The 16,324-nt window shown below is 42.3% G+C and overlaps 1 protein-coding gene and 1 pseudogene across 2 annotated transcripts in view; both read left to right on the plus strand.

The window, feature by feature from the left end:
- The first annotated feature begins 5,510 nt into the window (after nt 1-5,510).
- Nucleotides 5,511-5,955, plus strand: LOC118711023 (annotated as a pseudogene).
- Nucleotides 5,956-7,818: 1,863 nt separating this feature from the next.
- Nucleotides 7,819-16,324, plus strand: part of AHCYL2 (adenosylhomocysteinase like 2) — a 134,119-nt gene continuing 125,613 nt past the window's right edge. Inside the window, exon 1 of one of the 2 annotated variants that reach the window (XM_036426578.2) lies at nt 7,819-8,244. In XM_036426578.2, the coding sequence (XP_036282471.1) occupies nt 7,882-8,244 (363 nt within the window). In that variant the 5' untranslated portion in view covers nt 7,819-7,881. The remainder of the gene's footprint in view (nt 8,245-16,324) is intronic. The other variant, XM_036426584.2, reaches the window with a different exon arrangement.

The following is a 16,324-nucleotide window of genomic DNA, read 5'->3' on the forward strand; positions in this document are numbered from 1 at the left end:
CCAGAACTGAACCTGGGACCTTTCAGTCTGATGCTCTATCCACTGAGCCAAACCGGTTTTGGCTAACTAACTCTTTCTTATTGAAGGCTTGCTAGGCTGTCTCCCAAGTACTTCACATGCATTGACTGGAATCTCACAACAGACCTTTGGGGCACTGTTAACACCCCCAAGGTTCTGAGACGCGGAGTTCCAATAGTTTGCCCAAGGCCACACAGTAAATAGTAAAGCGTGGATTCCATTCCAACTCTGGATCCACCGTTGGCTCTTGGGCACTGTGTGCTGCCTCTTGTTTAATTCAGAGGTATCAGAGAAGCTAGTCTCCCCCCCCCCCCCCCCCCCGCCCCAGAAAGAAGCTCAGTGAGTCAAAATGACCTGCCCACAACCTCACAGCTACTAAGTGACAGACCCTGGGCCCAGGCTCTTCCTGATGGAATCCAAACTCTTCACTCAGTTATGACCGTTGGTTTGTCCTTCTATCCAAGTTCCCTATGTTGTGTTCCCTCTGGCTGCACTGTATTGCTTGTTTACCTTGACCATTCTAGTCATCACTGCTTCTTTCAGCTGTAGGATAGCTAGTTTTTACCCTTTATCAGCAACAGTATTGAAAACAAAATTTATCAGTGTTGTTTAATGATTTTTTCTGAAATAAGAGACTATGTTAACAAATTTCTTCTTTTCATCTCCATGGACATTCTATCCATCCCCTTTTTTCTTTAGTGGGAATACTTATGTAAAGAATAGGGAATGGGATGTAGAAGGAGTTCATTCTAGGCTTTTAAAAGCTGAGAAATGTTACCTTTCTATGTCTAGCTGTGGAGGTGGACAGAGACTCAACCACTAGAGGGCACTGTGAGCTCACCTTTTGTGAATGCAGAGGTTGGGCAGCAGCTGGAGGTCTGGTACCACAGACACTCCCCAAACCGAGAAAACATTGCAGTATTTTTTATAGGAGCACCGGATCTTATGACTGAGCCACAGAGGCCACTTTCCTACCATAGCTCCTGAATGAGGACCCTCCCTGGAAGAAACACCTCAGGATCCAAGAGGAGCTGGTTTGTGGGCCTCCCTGTGGCCCAGCTGCTGCCCTGAGAAAAGGTCTCCTTGTGTCCACTGCTCTGGCAGGCTCTCACCGCTCATGCTAAGTGCAAGTCAAACTCATTCAGTGTGTATCTTCCTAGATTGTGAGGCCTGCCTCTGCTGATCCCAACTTCTTTTAGCAGTCTCTCCACTGCCTCATCCCTGCCTTTGCCTGAGCTTTATTTATTTTTGGGGGGGAGAAAGGGGGAGAGTGCTTTTTAATCTAAGAAGTTAAAAGATATTTAAAAAACACACACACACAAAGAACAACTTAATAAACATTCATATTTCCACTATTCAGAAATAACAACTCATAAAATTATTTTCCTCAGTCCTGGCTGGTGTGGCTCAGTTTGTTGGAGCATCATCCCATACACCAGAAGGCGGAGAGTTCAATTCCCACCAAGGGCACCATACCCAGGTTGTGGGTTTGATTCCTCACGATGGGGCACTTATGAGAGGGTAGAAAAGGTAACATTTCTCAGTAACTAAGGATGTTTTTCTCTCACATCGATGTGTCTCCTCTAAAATCAATTTTAAAATGACTTTATCATATTGGCTTCTACCCTATTTTTTTAAAAAAATATGTTTTTGGAAGAGTAACATGTAAGTTGCTTGGTGTAAATAAAAAAAATAATAATAAATAAAAATATGTTTTTACTGATTTGAGAGAAAGAGGGAGAGAGAAACATTGGTTAGCCTCCTGCATGCCCCCTACAGGGGATTGAGCCTGCAACCAGGGCATATGCCCTGACTGGAACTGGTGGTGACCTCTTAGTGCATAGGAAGATGCTCAGCCAACTGAGCTACACTGGTCAGGGCTCCACTCTATTTTTTCAAAAATAAATAAAGTGTAACAGATTTAGCTCAAGTCCTTTTTGACCCTTTCCCATTCCCTGTCCCTGGCCCTGTCCCCCTTCTCCTTCCTTGACAGAAAAACTACTGTTTGAGTTCAGTGGGTTTCCTTCCAGTTCATTATTATGTTTTTATATACAGGGTGGGACAAAAGTAGGCTATGGTTATTCCTATGGAAAATAATATACTCATTAATAAGTAACAATACAAGAATAAACTCTTGCCGAGCGTCGGACTGTGGACTGAAAGGTCCCGGGTTCGATTCTGGTCAAGGGCATGTACCTTGGTTGCAGGCACATCCTCAGTAGGAGGTGTGCAAGAGGCAGCTGATTGATGATTCTCTCTCATCGATGTTTCTAACTCTCTATCCCTCTCTCTTCCTCTCTGTAAAAAAATCAATAAAATATATATATTTTTAAAAAGAATAAACTCTTTTTCATACTCACAATTGTAAACTACTCTCCAAAATAGAAAATAAGATCTTAGCTCTTTTTCATTCTTCACTCACAAGGAAGACAAAAAGAGGTAGAGAGGGGAGGCGCTCTTATTGAAAGTTGAAAAGAAAATGATTAGTGGGAATTTACCAGACTTGCAAAAGCTCAAATCTTAGTCCACAGTAGAGAAAATGTATATTGCAGCACCATCAAAAGGCTCTGAATTGAAGGGAGCAGGTACTTCAGAAGGTGAAAATGAAAACAGGAGGGTAAAAATGAAAACTGATCCCCTACCTAACTCTGCACAGTTAGATGATTGTCCTACCCAATCTTAGCTGATGGTCAGTTTATTCTCCACAGAAGGCAAGTGAAAGGTCTATAATATTTGAAGGCATTATCTTCTAGATTCCAAAACTAATTTTAAGAAGTTCATTATCACCTTGGTTGAGTTGGACTGACCCTCTAATTCTTCCCTTCCTTCCTTCCTTCCTTCCTTCCTTCCTCCCTCCCTTCCTTCCTTCCTTCCTTCCTTCCTCCCTCTCTCCCTCCTTCCCTTCCTCTCTTCCTTTCTTCCTTCCTTTCTTTCTTCCTTCCTTCTTCCTTTCTCTCTCTCACTTTCAGTCTTTTTGGAAATTGAAAAAAGACTTAATGGAGATCTGAAAAAATTTTCCTAAAAGACCAAACTTTTCCAGAAAATTGTAGCTGCACAACACATTTCATTTATTATATTATTGCATGAATTAGACACAAATATAAAAACCAGAAGTCTGGCTGGTGTGGCTCCATGATTGAGTCAGCCTATGAGCTAAGAGATCATTATTCAGTTCCCCATGTAGGCACATGCCTGGGTTTTGGGCTCAATCCCCAGTGTGGGGCATGCAGGAGGCAGCTGATCAATGATTCTCTCTCATCATTGATGTTTCTATCTCTCTCCCTTCCTCTCTGAAATCAATAAAAATACACTAAAAAAATAAAAACCATAAAATAATCCATCATTCAACAATCTGAGCAAAGATAAAATGCATCTTTCCTATTTTTAATTTTTCTTTTGTTTATTGAATTTTAATTTTTTTCCTGCTATCGATAGAATGCTTTCATTTTAAAGTTCTCATTTATTTTCTGAATGTTCACTTCTTTTTTTTAATTGATTTTTTTACAGAGAGGAAGGGAGAGAGATAGAGAGCTAGAAACGTCGATGAGAGAGAAACATCGACCAGCTGCCTCTTGCACACCCTCTACCGGGGATGTGCCCGCAATCAACGTACATGCCCTTGACCGGAATCGAACCTGGGACCTTTCAGCCCGCAGACCAACGCTCTACGGCTGAGCCAAACCGGTTTCGGCTGAATGTTCATTTCTTGAAATAGCATATTCTTTCACAAATACAATATCTTCAGTCTCTGGGGATACTAATGATTTTTTTGGTCTTGATTTATTTTTCATGCACAACTTGTTTCCTCCAAGTTATTTATTTATACATATTTTTCTGTTTTCTTATGTTGGGTTTTCATATTAAAAGTTTTCTTCATACATCTGGTGACTTTGTCCTTCTGCTTGTACTTGAGAATGACATTAATGATTCTCTAGAAACTCTCTTAACTTGAGCATGGTCTTTACCAAGGGTGATGCAGCTGGCCCATTTCCTTATGAAACTCTCATGTTAATATCTTCAAGTTTTTCTCTCTTTGACTTATCAGAAACTTCAGAGAAGTTCTTTTAGTTTCCTTCAGGCAAGATACATTCAAGCCTGCTAGGTTCTGGAAGCTGAATGAGCCAAGTGAGGGAAAAAGAACCTATGGTCTAAATATTTAATAAACTAAATAGTTAATAAACTTGTGCTTAATTGCCGTGTTTCCAGTATGCTATCTCCATCTTTAACTGTGTTTAATGTCCCTCAGTAACAAAGACGGCAGAAACAGCAACTGGGTAAGGATAAAGTTAAGAATGGCTAAGAAGTGTGCCAGATGTTTGATCCAACCAGTGGACATTGCCTGAATATTAGTTTCTTTCCAGTCCTCCAACTCCTTATATTTTGTAACCACATCCCACTGAAGAATTAATTCATCCGCTTAGTAATCAATTCTAGTGGTGGGAGTGCAGGTAGGCAGCTGCTGCCTATGTGTTCCAACATATGCCAGGTGGCTGTGCAGAGCTCCCCTGGGCATTAGAGGGAAGAAAGAAATTAGTTATAGAGCTGCTAATCCCTGCCCCAACAGCTGGAAGATGGAGAGCTCTGTGCTGGTTCTCTAGAACAGGAAGGAAATTCTGAAAGCCAGAATGTGAAGAGGAAGCTTAAGAAGGTCCTTGTGTCTGGTGTACTTGTGGGCTTTGCAGAAATGGCAATGTTCAGATGCCTTCCAATACATAGCATCAGGCACAACTTTGAAGACCAGCATATGAGACTCCATTCAGGGAAGGACAACTCCACGAATGAACAGATTTCCAAGACAGGAGTACCATAGGGAAGATTAAGGCAGGCGAAATTCTGTAGTACAGATGGAGCTTCTCCCTGCATTCTTGCCAGGGGAAAAAAGAGTTACTTCAAAGACTAGATGTCTAGTGGCTTTCTGGGATAGTCAGGGCTATCACTCTCTGAGCAACCATAAACTATAAGATCCCTTTTACCGTAGTTTCTCTGAGAATACAGAAAAAATAACCTATCCCATAATCTATTACCCAGTGTTACCTGCATTTTAATGTCTTTTTTCCCCACAAGTGTTATTTACATAGTTAAAACCTTCAGAATGTACAATGTTGTCTTCTGGTTTTTAGTTTACTATGTCATCATAAGCTTTTCTTTCTCTTTATCATAAAAAAAAAGTTCTTGGCGCTGAAACCGGTTTGGCTCAATGGATAGAGCATCGGTCTGCGGTCTGAAAGGTCCCAGGTTCGATTCTGGGCAAGGGCATGTACATTGGTTGTGGGCACATCCCCGGTGGGAGGTGTGCAGGAGGTGGCTGATCGATGTTTTTCTCACATTGATGTTTCTAACTCTCTATCCCTCTCACTCTTCCTCTCTGTAAAAAAATCAATTAAAAAATAAAAAATTTCATAGCAAACTTAATGTTAAAGGCTGTAACCCTCTATTGTTGGACATTAAAGCAGTTTCACATACCCCTTTTGTTATTAAAAATAAAGCCACCATATATGTCTTTGCTTGTATTCCTTCTAAAATAAATGTCAATTTTAAAATAATACAGAAAGGTACACAGAAAGTTTTAAAAATCACCCCAAATCCCATCACTTAACAAAGTCAGTGTTTAGAAAGGTGCTGTGGATGGAGCTTTGCTGGTCTCACAATGTTTGCCATTTTCAATTTTCAGAGTCTGGTGACTGCATCTATGCTGTTTGTAAGTCCCTGCTTATATAAATTCTTGGCACCCAGCCTCCTGGACAGAAATAAAACTAGATTGGTGGGTATATTTTGGAAGTGAGCCAGAATTGGTGAGCTGGAAGAGTCCTTATATTGCAGAATGCTGGAGATGGCCTTCAGCATCCTCTTCACACAGTAGCTTGGGAAAATACCTGAATTTAATGGCCATCATATTTCAATATGAAAAGGGGACTTATCTTCAGAAAATTATTGAAAGAATGGTTAACCCTTTTATCTCTGGACATTGGATTTGATAAATTTCCAGCTGCTGTTCTTTATTTTTTGTTATTGGACCAATGTTCTATATAAATAATTAGGATGTGACCATTAAATATTCAGAGTTTGTAACAATCAACCTCAGTAATGTCACTACAATATTACATTCTACAAATGTCATTCTGTTGTGTCAGATACCAGTTTTTAAAAAATATATATTTTATTGATTTTTTTACAGAGAAGAAGAGCTAGAGATAGAGAGCTAGAAATATCAACGAGAGAAAATCATCGATCAGCTGCCTCCTGCACACCCCCCGCTGGAGATGTTCCTGCAACCAAGGTACATGCCCTTGACCAGAATTGAACCTGGGACCTTTCAGTCCACAGTCCGACGCTCTATCCACTGAGCCAAACCAGTTTCAGCAGACACCAGTTTTTAAAAATATATATTTTATTGATTTTTTTTACAGAGAGGAAAAGAGAGGGATAGAGAGTTAGAAACATTGATGAGAGAGAATCATTGATCAGCTGCCTCCTGCACACCCCCTGCTGGGGATGTGCCTGAAACCAAGGCACATGCCCCTGACAGAATCGAACCTGGGATCTTTCAATCTGCAGGCCGAGCTCTATCCACTGAGCCAAACCGGTTTTTGCCAGATACCAGTTTTTAGTTAGGTATCTCTAAGGCACATAGAAAACAAATTTGGTAAATTACTCAAGTTTTTTTCACTGTGATTTGGAAATGCTATTTTTATAAAATGAGTCCTTAAAAAAAGTTTTCACACTGTAGTTACCATTCCTCTATGAAGAATGATTTACCTTAATTTTAGATTATTCCTTTAGTATAGGGGTGTCGAACTCAATCAGAGAAGGGGCCAAAATCTAAAATCCAGCCTAAATCGCGGGCCGAATGGTTTACTGAACAGTCATAAACTGTCATTGTGATGGAAATGCAGCGGAGTGCAGTGACGACAGCGCGGTGCGGGCCACATTGCAAGGCCTGGAGGGACGGATTTGGCCCGCGGGCCTTGTGTTTGACACATGTGCTTTAGTAGAACGAATAGGTCAAAAGATTTATCCTCATTTCAAGAAACGCCAAATTCCACTGCCCTGAAATCTCTAATGATACCTTACTTCTTTTGGACCGATTTTAAACTTCCAGGCCCATCAAGTGTCAGGAATGACCACAGCAGGAATATGCTTCCTTCTAAAAACAATGTTATTTAAGTTTGTAAAGGTGTGAGGTACCGATTTCGCAGAATCAGGAAAATGAAGCAACTTTAAGCTTGAGGAAGGCTCTCACGTGACGCCTCCACTTTTCCTTTAAATGTCTGCTCACGTGATAACAAACATGCGCGCGCACACGCAGGAAGTTCACGCAGTCGGGGTTATTCCTCCCCCACCTTCCCAACCCTAGGGTTTCTGCTGTTCACTCCATGAAACCATAACTCTTCTGGAGACTTCCTCTTCCTTATCCCCTTTCTGGTGTCACCTATTTCCACTCCTTTCCTTTCTGTGAGTCGCCGGTCCTAGAGCTCCATATAACCTACAGAATCCAACTTGCCGGAGGAAGGGGACGAAAACTACAACTCCCAGGGGGCGTCGCGGCGCGCAGTGTAGGTCGGGGGCTGAGGTCCCGCGGTCTTTTCACCGCGTGCGGCCGGGAGCAAGCGCACTACAGGTTCCGTGGCGCCTCGCGCGCGAGTGGGCGGACTGGGGCGGGACGGGGCGGGGCGGGGGCGGGAGCGGGAGCCCAGGGCTGGCTGGCGGGCCGGTGGAGGCAGGGGTGGGGGGCGGAGAGCGGAGGCGATGGAGGGGAGGAGTGGAGGAATGGGGGAGGGAAAGGGCTGGGAGGCGGGAGGCGGGGCCGAGCGGGAGCTGGAGCTGAAGCCGAAGCCTGAGCCGGCGGTTGCAGGGGAGGCGGTGATGTCGGTACAGGTCGTGTCCGCAGCGGCCGCCGCCAAAGTGCCCGAGGTGGACCTGAAGGACCTGAGCCCTTCCGAGGCGGAGCCGCAACTGGGACTGAGCGCGGCGGCCGTGAGCGCCATGGTCCCTCCGGCGGGCGGCGGCGACCCCGAGGCCCCAGCTCCCGCGGCGGAGCGGCCCCCGGCCCCCGGCCCGGGCTCGGGGCCAGCCGCTGCTCTTAGCCCTGCCGCCGGGAAAGTGCCCCAGGCGTCAGCCATGAAGCGGAGCGACCCTCATCACCAGCACCAGCGGCACCGCGACGGCGGCGAGGCCCTGCTCAGCCCCGACGGCACCGTTACCGAGGCGCCGCGCACAGTCAAGAAGGTATTGGGGCCGGGCGGCCTCTCGTGCAGAGAGAGGGAGGGAGGGAGGGGGACCGCACGCAGATCCTGTCGGCACCGCGGCACCATCCTCCACGCCCTCCCTTCCGATCACAGGAGCAGAGAGACCCTTCCCCCCCCCCTTAAACCCACTCTCAGGGATGCCCTCCACCGGCCCCGGTGCTGGGGAGCGAAGACTCCAGCCGGCACGGTCGTACTTCACTAGGAATAACATGGAGGGAGTGCTTTCCACTCCTACTTGGAATGGGCGAGGGGAAGAGGCACCTAAGAGTGCCCCTCCCTGCACCCCGAACGTACTCCCGGGTTATTTTTCAGCTTCTCCGGGGAGAAGACCCCGATGGTGCACAAAAACCTTCCCGCTTATGAGAGATCGCCCAGCCACAGGGGTGGGAAGATCTTTTCTGATTGAAGGAAGGAGTAAGCAGTGGTTACCTAGCACCGACATCCTCAGTGGTCTGGTTTCTGTACAGATGAGTACTTTGTGCCTTTCTGTGGTCAGCAGCTTCCACCGAGCAGTGCTGATGCTGTGTCCCTTCACTCTAGACATGCCATAGCCGTGCGTCTTCTCTGAATGAGGACGTGTCATGGAGAGGTTGTCTTTCACTCTTTTCAGAGGGTTGTTCTCCGTTCCGTAGTAGCTGGCCACCAGGATTATTAGACTGTATGTAGAGAGCATGATGCTTTATTGATTCCTTTCATTGTGATCTGAACGTGTTAGGAAGAAATGCTTCTACTTTTGGGAAAAGCTATCGTGGTGGGGCTTTGTGTCTCAGCTGCCAGCTTCTTTCGGATGTGGTTTGGAAGAGACAGTAGCCTTGGAGCAGCGGGGAGTAAGTGTGCCTCCATGTAGTACACTCCCTATGACCCTTACAATGCTAGGCTTAGCATGTCTCTCCTCTCATAAGGCTAACTCGGCACAGAAAAAAGGGGCGCACATTGGAAAAGACAGAGACGGGGATCATGTACAAAACGACTATGGCTCTAATTTCCGAGATATGTACAATATGGACACAATGATTTATGTGTGTGTTTTTATTGTTGGAAACGATTTTTAATTCTTTATCAGAACGGCATGCAAGTGTTGTGAAATCGGCATTGGTTTCACTGTAAGGATGCTGTGGAATTGGAACCGGCTTATTTTTAGTTGTAATAATAACCTCATAATTAAGTTATAAAGCAGATAATCCTTTCATTCTACGCACCCTGATATTGGTGATTAACAAGTGATGTCAGAGGTAAGCCTGAAGGAATTTGTTTAGTGATGCTTTGGGACTGTTTCCTTGTCGTTTGCAGTATGAAACTCCTCCAGAGCCACCTTTACTGCCTATATATGAGTCTGGAAATCTAGAACATGTTTCTGAGTAGTTTAGTTGCTTTATAACTTCAGACAAAATTTTCCTGCGATTAAGGGTGTGTTTTTTTTGTTTGTTTTGTTTTTGTAAAATGTGTAATTTGATTAGATCTCTTGAGGGTAAGAGTATTCAACAAACTGTTTTTGGAATGGGATTTACTGTCAAGAAGACCTGGTTTGAATCCTGGTTACCCCCTCCCCCCAAAAAAAGAAAAACTAGCTATTTTCAAATTCTCTAAATCTTAGTTTCCTCTTCTATAAGGATACGGTTATGATTGAGGATTAGAAGCATTAATAGAGGGCTTTAGCATTGAACTTGGTACATATAGTAGTGTCTTAAGAAATAATAGCTATTGTTATTAAGAATTTATTTTATTTCTCTTTCCATCATAGCTTAAGTGCATGCCCTTAGGACCACCTCCGAATTATACCAAATTCTATAAATTCTATAAAAATAAGTTTAAAAATTACAGGCCAGCATATCGGTCTTTTTTTCTTAATTTGAGGTGTGCTTCTTGACCATTTTTTCCTTGTTGCCAAACCACCTTCTTCCCGTTTTTCCAGTATAGAAATGCAGGCTCCATAATACTAGATTTACTCAGCACCTCAAGGCTATGGAAGGCAGGACCTAGCTTTCTGCACAGCGTTGTGGCTCAGTTGGTTGGGAATCATCCTGTACACTGAAGGGTTGCTGGTTTGATTCCCGATTGGAAGCTGATCCATGCTTTGCTTCCACATAGATGTTTCTCTCTTTCCTTTTCCCTTCCTCTCTCTAAAAATTAATACAAATACTTAGAAAAATTCTCGGCTGGATGTTAAGCAGGTATAACTCTGGGCAAGGATGCAGCTGTGTGACATAGCTGAAGGCTACTTTTGGGGGACAGAATCTTTAACTTTCTTGATATTGAATTGGTTAAATTATAAGTGCATGAGACTGCCCTGCTTTCCTCATGATGAAAGTCACCTCACCAAGGTACTACAGTGTGACATTCTGATATGTTGAGCCTTTCTTGATTCTTAGATTGTTTACTTAATCATTCTGACCTTGACTCCTGTTTTTATAGAGTGTAGGGAGAGACTGGGGTACTTGTGGATTGAAATAGCTGCCTTTGGCTGTATAATTGGTGACTGTTGCTTCAGTTTTGTAACTGTCACATATAAGTTTATTTATCTTAATTGACATTTCCATTGATGGTATCCCTTACTCCATTCATGTATCTGTCATCATTTTTCTTAGTTCTGTTACTCAATTCAGCCACACAAGGGAAATACACTTTTTCACAGGAGCTGGAATTCCCAAGTGTGGTAGTTAATAAGAATGAACATATGGTGTGTAGGTTACTTAGTCGCATCTTGTCTTTGGCACAAGTTACATCGTGTAATTTGTAATACTCTGAGGACCAGATCTAGTCATTGTGGCTCTGACATATTTGTATATAATGTTTTTCTTCATAAGCTCACACCAAGTGAATCCAACAAACCAAAAATCTTTATAAGAAGTGATTGGTGAAATGGGAAGAGTAGTTCTACCGTGAGTGGAGTGGTGAAGTGGAGAGGATTTCTTCCCTAAGTTCTTAAAAATTGAGTTATAGGAGTGTCACAGTACAGAAAACAAGGCAGAAGAGGCTGCTTAATGTTCAGAAACGTTAAAACTTTATGACAGTAAGGCTGTGAGCCAAGAACTGTAACTAGTTTGTGCTTACATCAGTATTGGTAATGACTATGTTCAAGCCGATGATTATTATTTTTTTTGGCAAAGGTATCCACCTTGCACTGGCTTTGTTGCTGTCAGCAGAGGATGAGTTGAGCCATGTTAGCACTTTCTTGCCTGAATTCTTTAAGCTCTTGATTTGGTTAATTATGGATTACTAAAATAGAATCTTTAGGATCTAGGCATGGGAATGTGGGAGCAGTGTGACTCCTCTTGCCAGTTAGGAAAGTACAGCCTTGCAAAATGTTCAATAAGGCAATTGGCATATTGACCCTAATAATAGTTATCATTAATTGGCCTTTTATATGCTAAGAATTGTTATAGGTGTTTTTTCTAATCCTGACAACAACACATTGAGATATAGGTGGCATTATCTCCATTTTACAAATAAGGAAATGGGGTCCAGAGAGATAAAGTGCCTTGCCCAAGGTTATATTGTCTAGAAAGTGGCAGAGGTAGGACTTAAATCTTGTCTCAAGCCTTTTTCTGTTTCTAAAGCCCCTCTTCTTTCCATTATGCCACACTAATTCTTTCTTTTTTGAGGACATGCTCATTGATTTCAGAGAGACAGAGAGAGAGGGTGGGTGGGAGGAGGGAGAGAAACATGGATGTGAGAGAAATATCCATCACTTGCCAAACCAGCAATCCAGGTCTGTGCCCTGGCCAGGGATTGAACCCACAACTTTTCTGTGTATGGGACAATGCTCCAACCAACTGAGCCACACTGGCTAGGGCCTTTCTAACTTGTTAGATGCTTGGTTCTGGTCTTCTCCCAGAAGTCTTGGAGAATACTCTTGAATTCCAAGGTATGTGTGTCTGGTTTAAGGCTTAGGTTATCCCAAAACCAAGTAAGAATCTGAGTCAGAGCGTTAGGAAGAAGAATGAGAAAAAATTGTACAAATGTAGGACTGCGAAGAATTATAAAATTAGGAGAGAGGAAGAAGAGCATCTTATAGAAAAAACATTTAAAGATAAATGGTGCATTTTCATGTTAGTAATTTACTAGTAACCTGAAATTTTATTCTTATTTAAAAAATTATAAATAGATATGGAATACCTAAGGAATATGCTTCCTCTTCCTGTCTAGCTAACAGTTTTTCCCTGTTCTTTAAGTCCTACCACCTTAGGACTTAGAATCATTCTCTACTTAAACATTTTACAGGTTAGGCTGAAACTGGTTTGGCTCAGTGGATAGAGCGTCAGCCTGCGGACTGAAAGGTCCCAGGTTCGATTCTGATCAAGGGCATGTACCTTGGTTGCAGGCTGAGGTGTGCAGGAGACACCTGAGGTGTGCAGGAGACACCATGTACCTTGGTTGCAGGTAGGAGGTGTGCAGGAGACATCTGATCAATGTTTTTAACTCTCTATAAGAAATCAATAAAATATATTTAAACAAAACAAAAAAAAATAACATTTTACAGGTTAGAATGGGAAGCTTATATTATACATTCTTGCTGTGTGCCAGGTATTGTATTAGAGCTTTCATATACTATTTTATTTACTCCTTTAATGAGCTCTCAGCCCTAGCCAGTTGCTTGTTCAGTGGTTAGAGCACTGACCCAAAGACTGAAGGGTCTCAGGTTTGATTCCAGTCTAGGGCTCCTGCCTCAGTTGCAGGATTGATCCCTGGGTCTCATGAGGAAAGCAGCCAATTGAGGTGTCTCACATTGATGTTTCTTCCTCTCTCTCCCCCTCTCTAAAAATCAACGGGAAAAATATCCTCGGATGACTATTAAAAAAAGAGCTCTCAGAGAGCGGTAGTGTTATCCTTATTTTATTGAGGGTTGAAGAGATTAAGGAATTTGTCTCAAGATTACACGTTTAGTAATATGATGGAGCTGACAGAACTCTAATCTGTTTGACTTCAAACTCAGTTGCTTTTCAGTTGAAATATTTCTCTGTTCAAATCTCAGATTGAATCTTAATCTGTGTATTTTTTGTGGATGTTTTTAATTTATTGAGCTTATTTAGTGGCTTTACCATATATTTATGTGAACATTTATGAAACTTCTGAGAAAGCAGCCCTTTTTTTGTATTATAATTTGTGAATTATATTGGGAAAGATTGAACATTAAGAGCTGGTTTAGGTTGTTCAGAGCTGAAGTTGCAGTTGTATATTTGGTGTCCTGAGGAAAAACTTAGTTTTTTAATATCCAGTTAATTCAAGAAATATATTGTTCATGAAAAAAGGAGAGTAGGAAAGAAAAAAAAGGTTTGTTGAAATCTTTATTTAGACTCTTGACAAGTGGATGAGAGAACAATCTGGCAGTTGCCCTGGCTTACTGTCCTGCCATTGTGTTCAGGTGGTATGCACAATCCGGAGCTGAATTCTGTTTACCCAATAAGAGGTTCAGTAAGCTTGATCAGGTTTCTATGGAATTTGTAGGAGCTTTTTATAGTCTGAATGACCTATGACCTGAGGTTTGGTGAGGGCTAAGTGAGCAGAGGAGAAAGTGGTGGAGTGAAATTCCTTCTGTAACAGCTCCCCTCTTCCCCGGCTCTATTCTGCAACAATTCAGTTAACCATTTTCTTTCTTGGGCTCTGCATTAATAGCTGGTAATTTCCTGTTCTCTTTTTCAAGTGTAAATATATTTGTTTGGGGCACTTAATTCTTCTTAGCTCAGGAAGGGTACAGAAGTTTTAGAGCTGCTAGTGGAATTTCTCTGACTATAAATCATGCTTTTTCTTAAAGCCTTTCTGAAAACTGCAGAACTGTCATTTAAAGTTAGGTAACCTGAGACTAAAACTGGTTTCACTTCCCTACAAACTTACCTCCTGTAGTGTTCCAATGGTGAACGCTTTTGATCTTTCTAAAAGATTAGATACTGTTGACTGCGTTTTCTTGGAAACTCTTCTCTTGGCTTCAGTTATAATTCTTCACTTATGGCTACCATTTACTGAATATTTAGTCTCTGCCAAATATCTGTCTTTCCTTCTCATCTCATTTAATCAGGACAGTTTTATCAGATGAATATTATTATTTTACAGACTAGAAATTTGGCCTCAAAGAGAGTAATTAACTTGCCCAAGGCTTTGCCAGTCTGTGATGCCTTTGGGATTAGTGAGAGACGACACTGCCCATAGCAACAGTGGGAGGCTCCTTCCCTGACCAAAGTCCCATGTGAAATCTGCTTTAGCACTGCACCTAGGCTGCTGCTCAGATCACTCTGTGCAACTATTTATTTATTTATTTATTTATTACAGGTGCCTTCCATTCTCCCCTCCTTCCCCCCTTTACTCCCCTCTACTCAGCTCTCTGTGAAACCTTTTGGATCTCAAGATCTACAACTTGTTCCTCCATTATTAGCAAATTCCCATATAGCATCAGCCTCTAGCAGTATGATCCAGTTATAGGGTCAACAGTGGAATGCTACTAGTGTGTCACCTGGTATCCAGAACTATAATGGTACAGTCTAAGCTGTAGCGTCTCCTGCTTGGCATTAGCAAACACAACTTTCCCAAACCCATTTTTGTATATGGTTTTGGGCGGTGTTTTTAGCTGTGTAGCCCTGAAGCAGGTTCTTCACTCTGAAAGCTACTTCATAGTCTGAAAATTCTTTTTCTGTTTAATTCAGCCATAGTTGCCTTCTGCTGTTTATGGAACTCAGAGTGATGCACTGGTTGAACCTAACCATCTGTCTTTTTAGTTGTCTGCCTCCGTGTAGATGTCAATTGCTGGAGAAAATCAGAAAACCAGGCAGATCAATATCACTACATAATCATCAACCTCATATGCATAATCAGTATTGCCTAGCAATGCTATACATTTCTCTAGTAAGTTCACTTTCCCACTCACTGGAAATGACTATTTCATACTGTCTCTATTTCTAATCTCATATGTTCTTCTTTTTAAATTATATAGGTTTCAGGTGTACAATTCAATTCTATAGTACATCATCTGTATATTGTATTGTGTGTTCACTACCCGTGTGTTCTATTAATTTTTTATTAATATTTTAAAAAATATATTATATTGATTTTTCTACAGAGAGGAAGGGAGAGGGATAGAGACCTAGAAACATCAATGAGAGAGAAACATCAACCAGCTGCCTACTGCACACCCCCCACTGGGGATGTGCCCATAACCAATATACATGCTTCTGAGAGGAATTGATCCTGGGACCCTTCATTCAGTCTGCAGACCGGTGCTCTATCCACTGATCCAAACCAGTTTCAGCAAGATTTTTTTTTTATTTTTTATTTTATTTTATTTATTTATTTTTAAAAATATATTTTATTGATTTTTTTACAGAGAGGAAGAGAGAGGGACAGAGAGTTAGAAACATTAATGAGAGTGAATCATCGACCAGCTGCCTCCTGCACATTCCCCATCGGGGATGTGCCCGCAAGCAAGGTACATGCCCCTGACCGGAATCAAACCCGGGACCTTTCAGTCCCCAGACGACGCTCTATCCACTGTGCCAAACCGGTCTCGGCATTAAAAATATATTTTATTGAATTTTTACAGAGAGGAAGAGAGAGGAACAGAGAGTTTAGAAACATCGATGAGAGAGAATCATCGATCAGCTGCCTCTTGCACACCCCCTACTGGGGATGTACCCGCAACCAAGGTACATGCCCTTGACTGGAATCGAACCTGGGACCTTTCAGTCCACAGGCCGATGCTCTATCCACTGAGCCAAACCAGTTTGGGCTCGGCAAAGATATTTCTTAAAAAAAAAAAAAAAAAAAATGCTGCCTAAGGCACTAAAAAACCTGGCTATGTGGATACCAGTGATCTCTCTATCAACCAACACAATTAATGTGCCAGCCCCGCCTCCATCAGTATAGTTTTAAAATCTTTTAACTTGCAGCTAAATTATTACCCTGAGTCTCTATGCAAACTTATACCATGAACTACCCAGTAAGAAAAAAAAACAAAACAAAAATCACATCTCTTTCCAGTTTTAACACAGTTTTTCCTCTCTACCCTACATTCTTCAGTTCCCCACCCCCACAGAGGGCTCAGTATGAGTCCTCCACGTAGGTGAGGTGTTTCT

Source organism: Pipistrellus kuhlii, unplaced genomic scaffold, assembly GCF_014108245.1.
Source record: "Pipistrellus kuhlii isolate mPipKuh1 unplaced genomic scaffold, mPipKuh1.p scaffold_m20_p_10, whole genome shotgun sequence".
Classification (NCBI taxonomy): Eukaryota; Metazoa; Chordata; class Mammalia; order Chiroptera; family Vespertilionidae; genus Pipistrellus; species Pipistrellus kuhlii.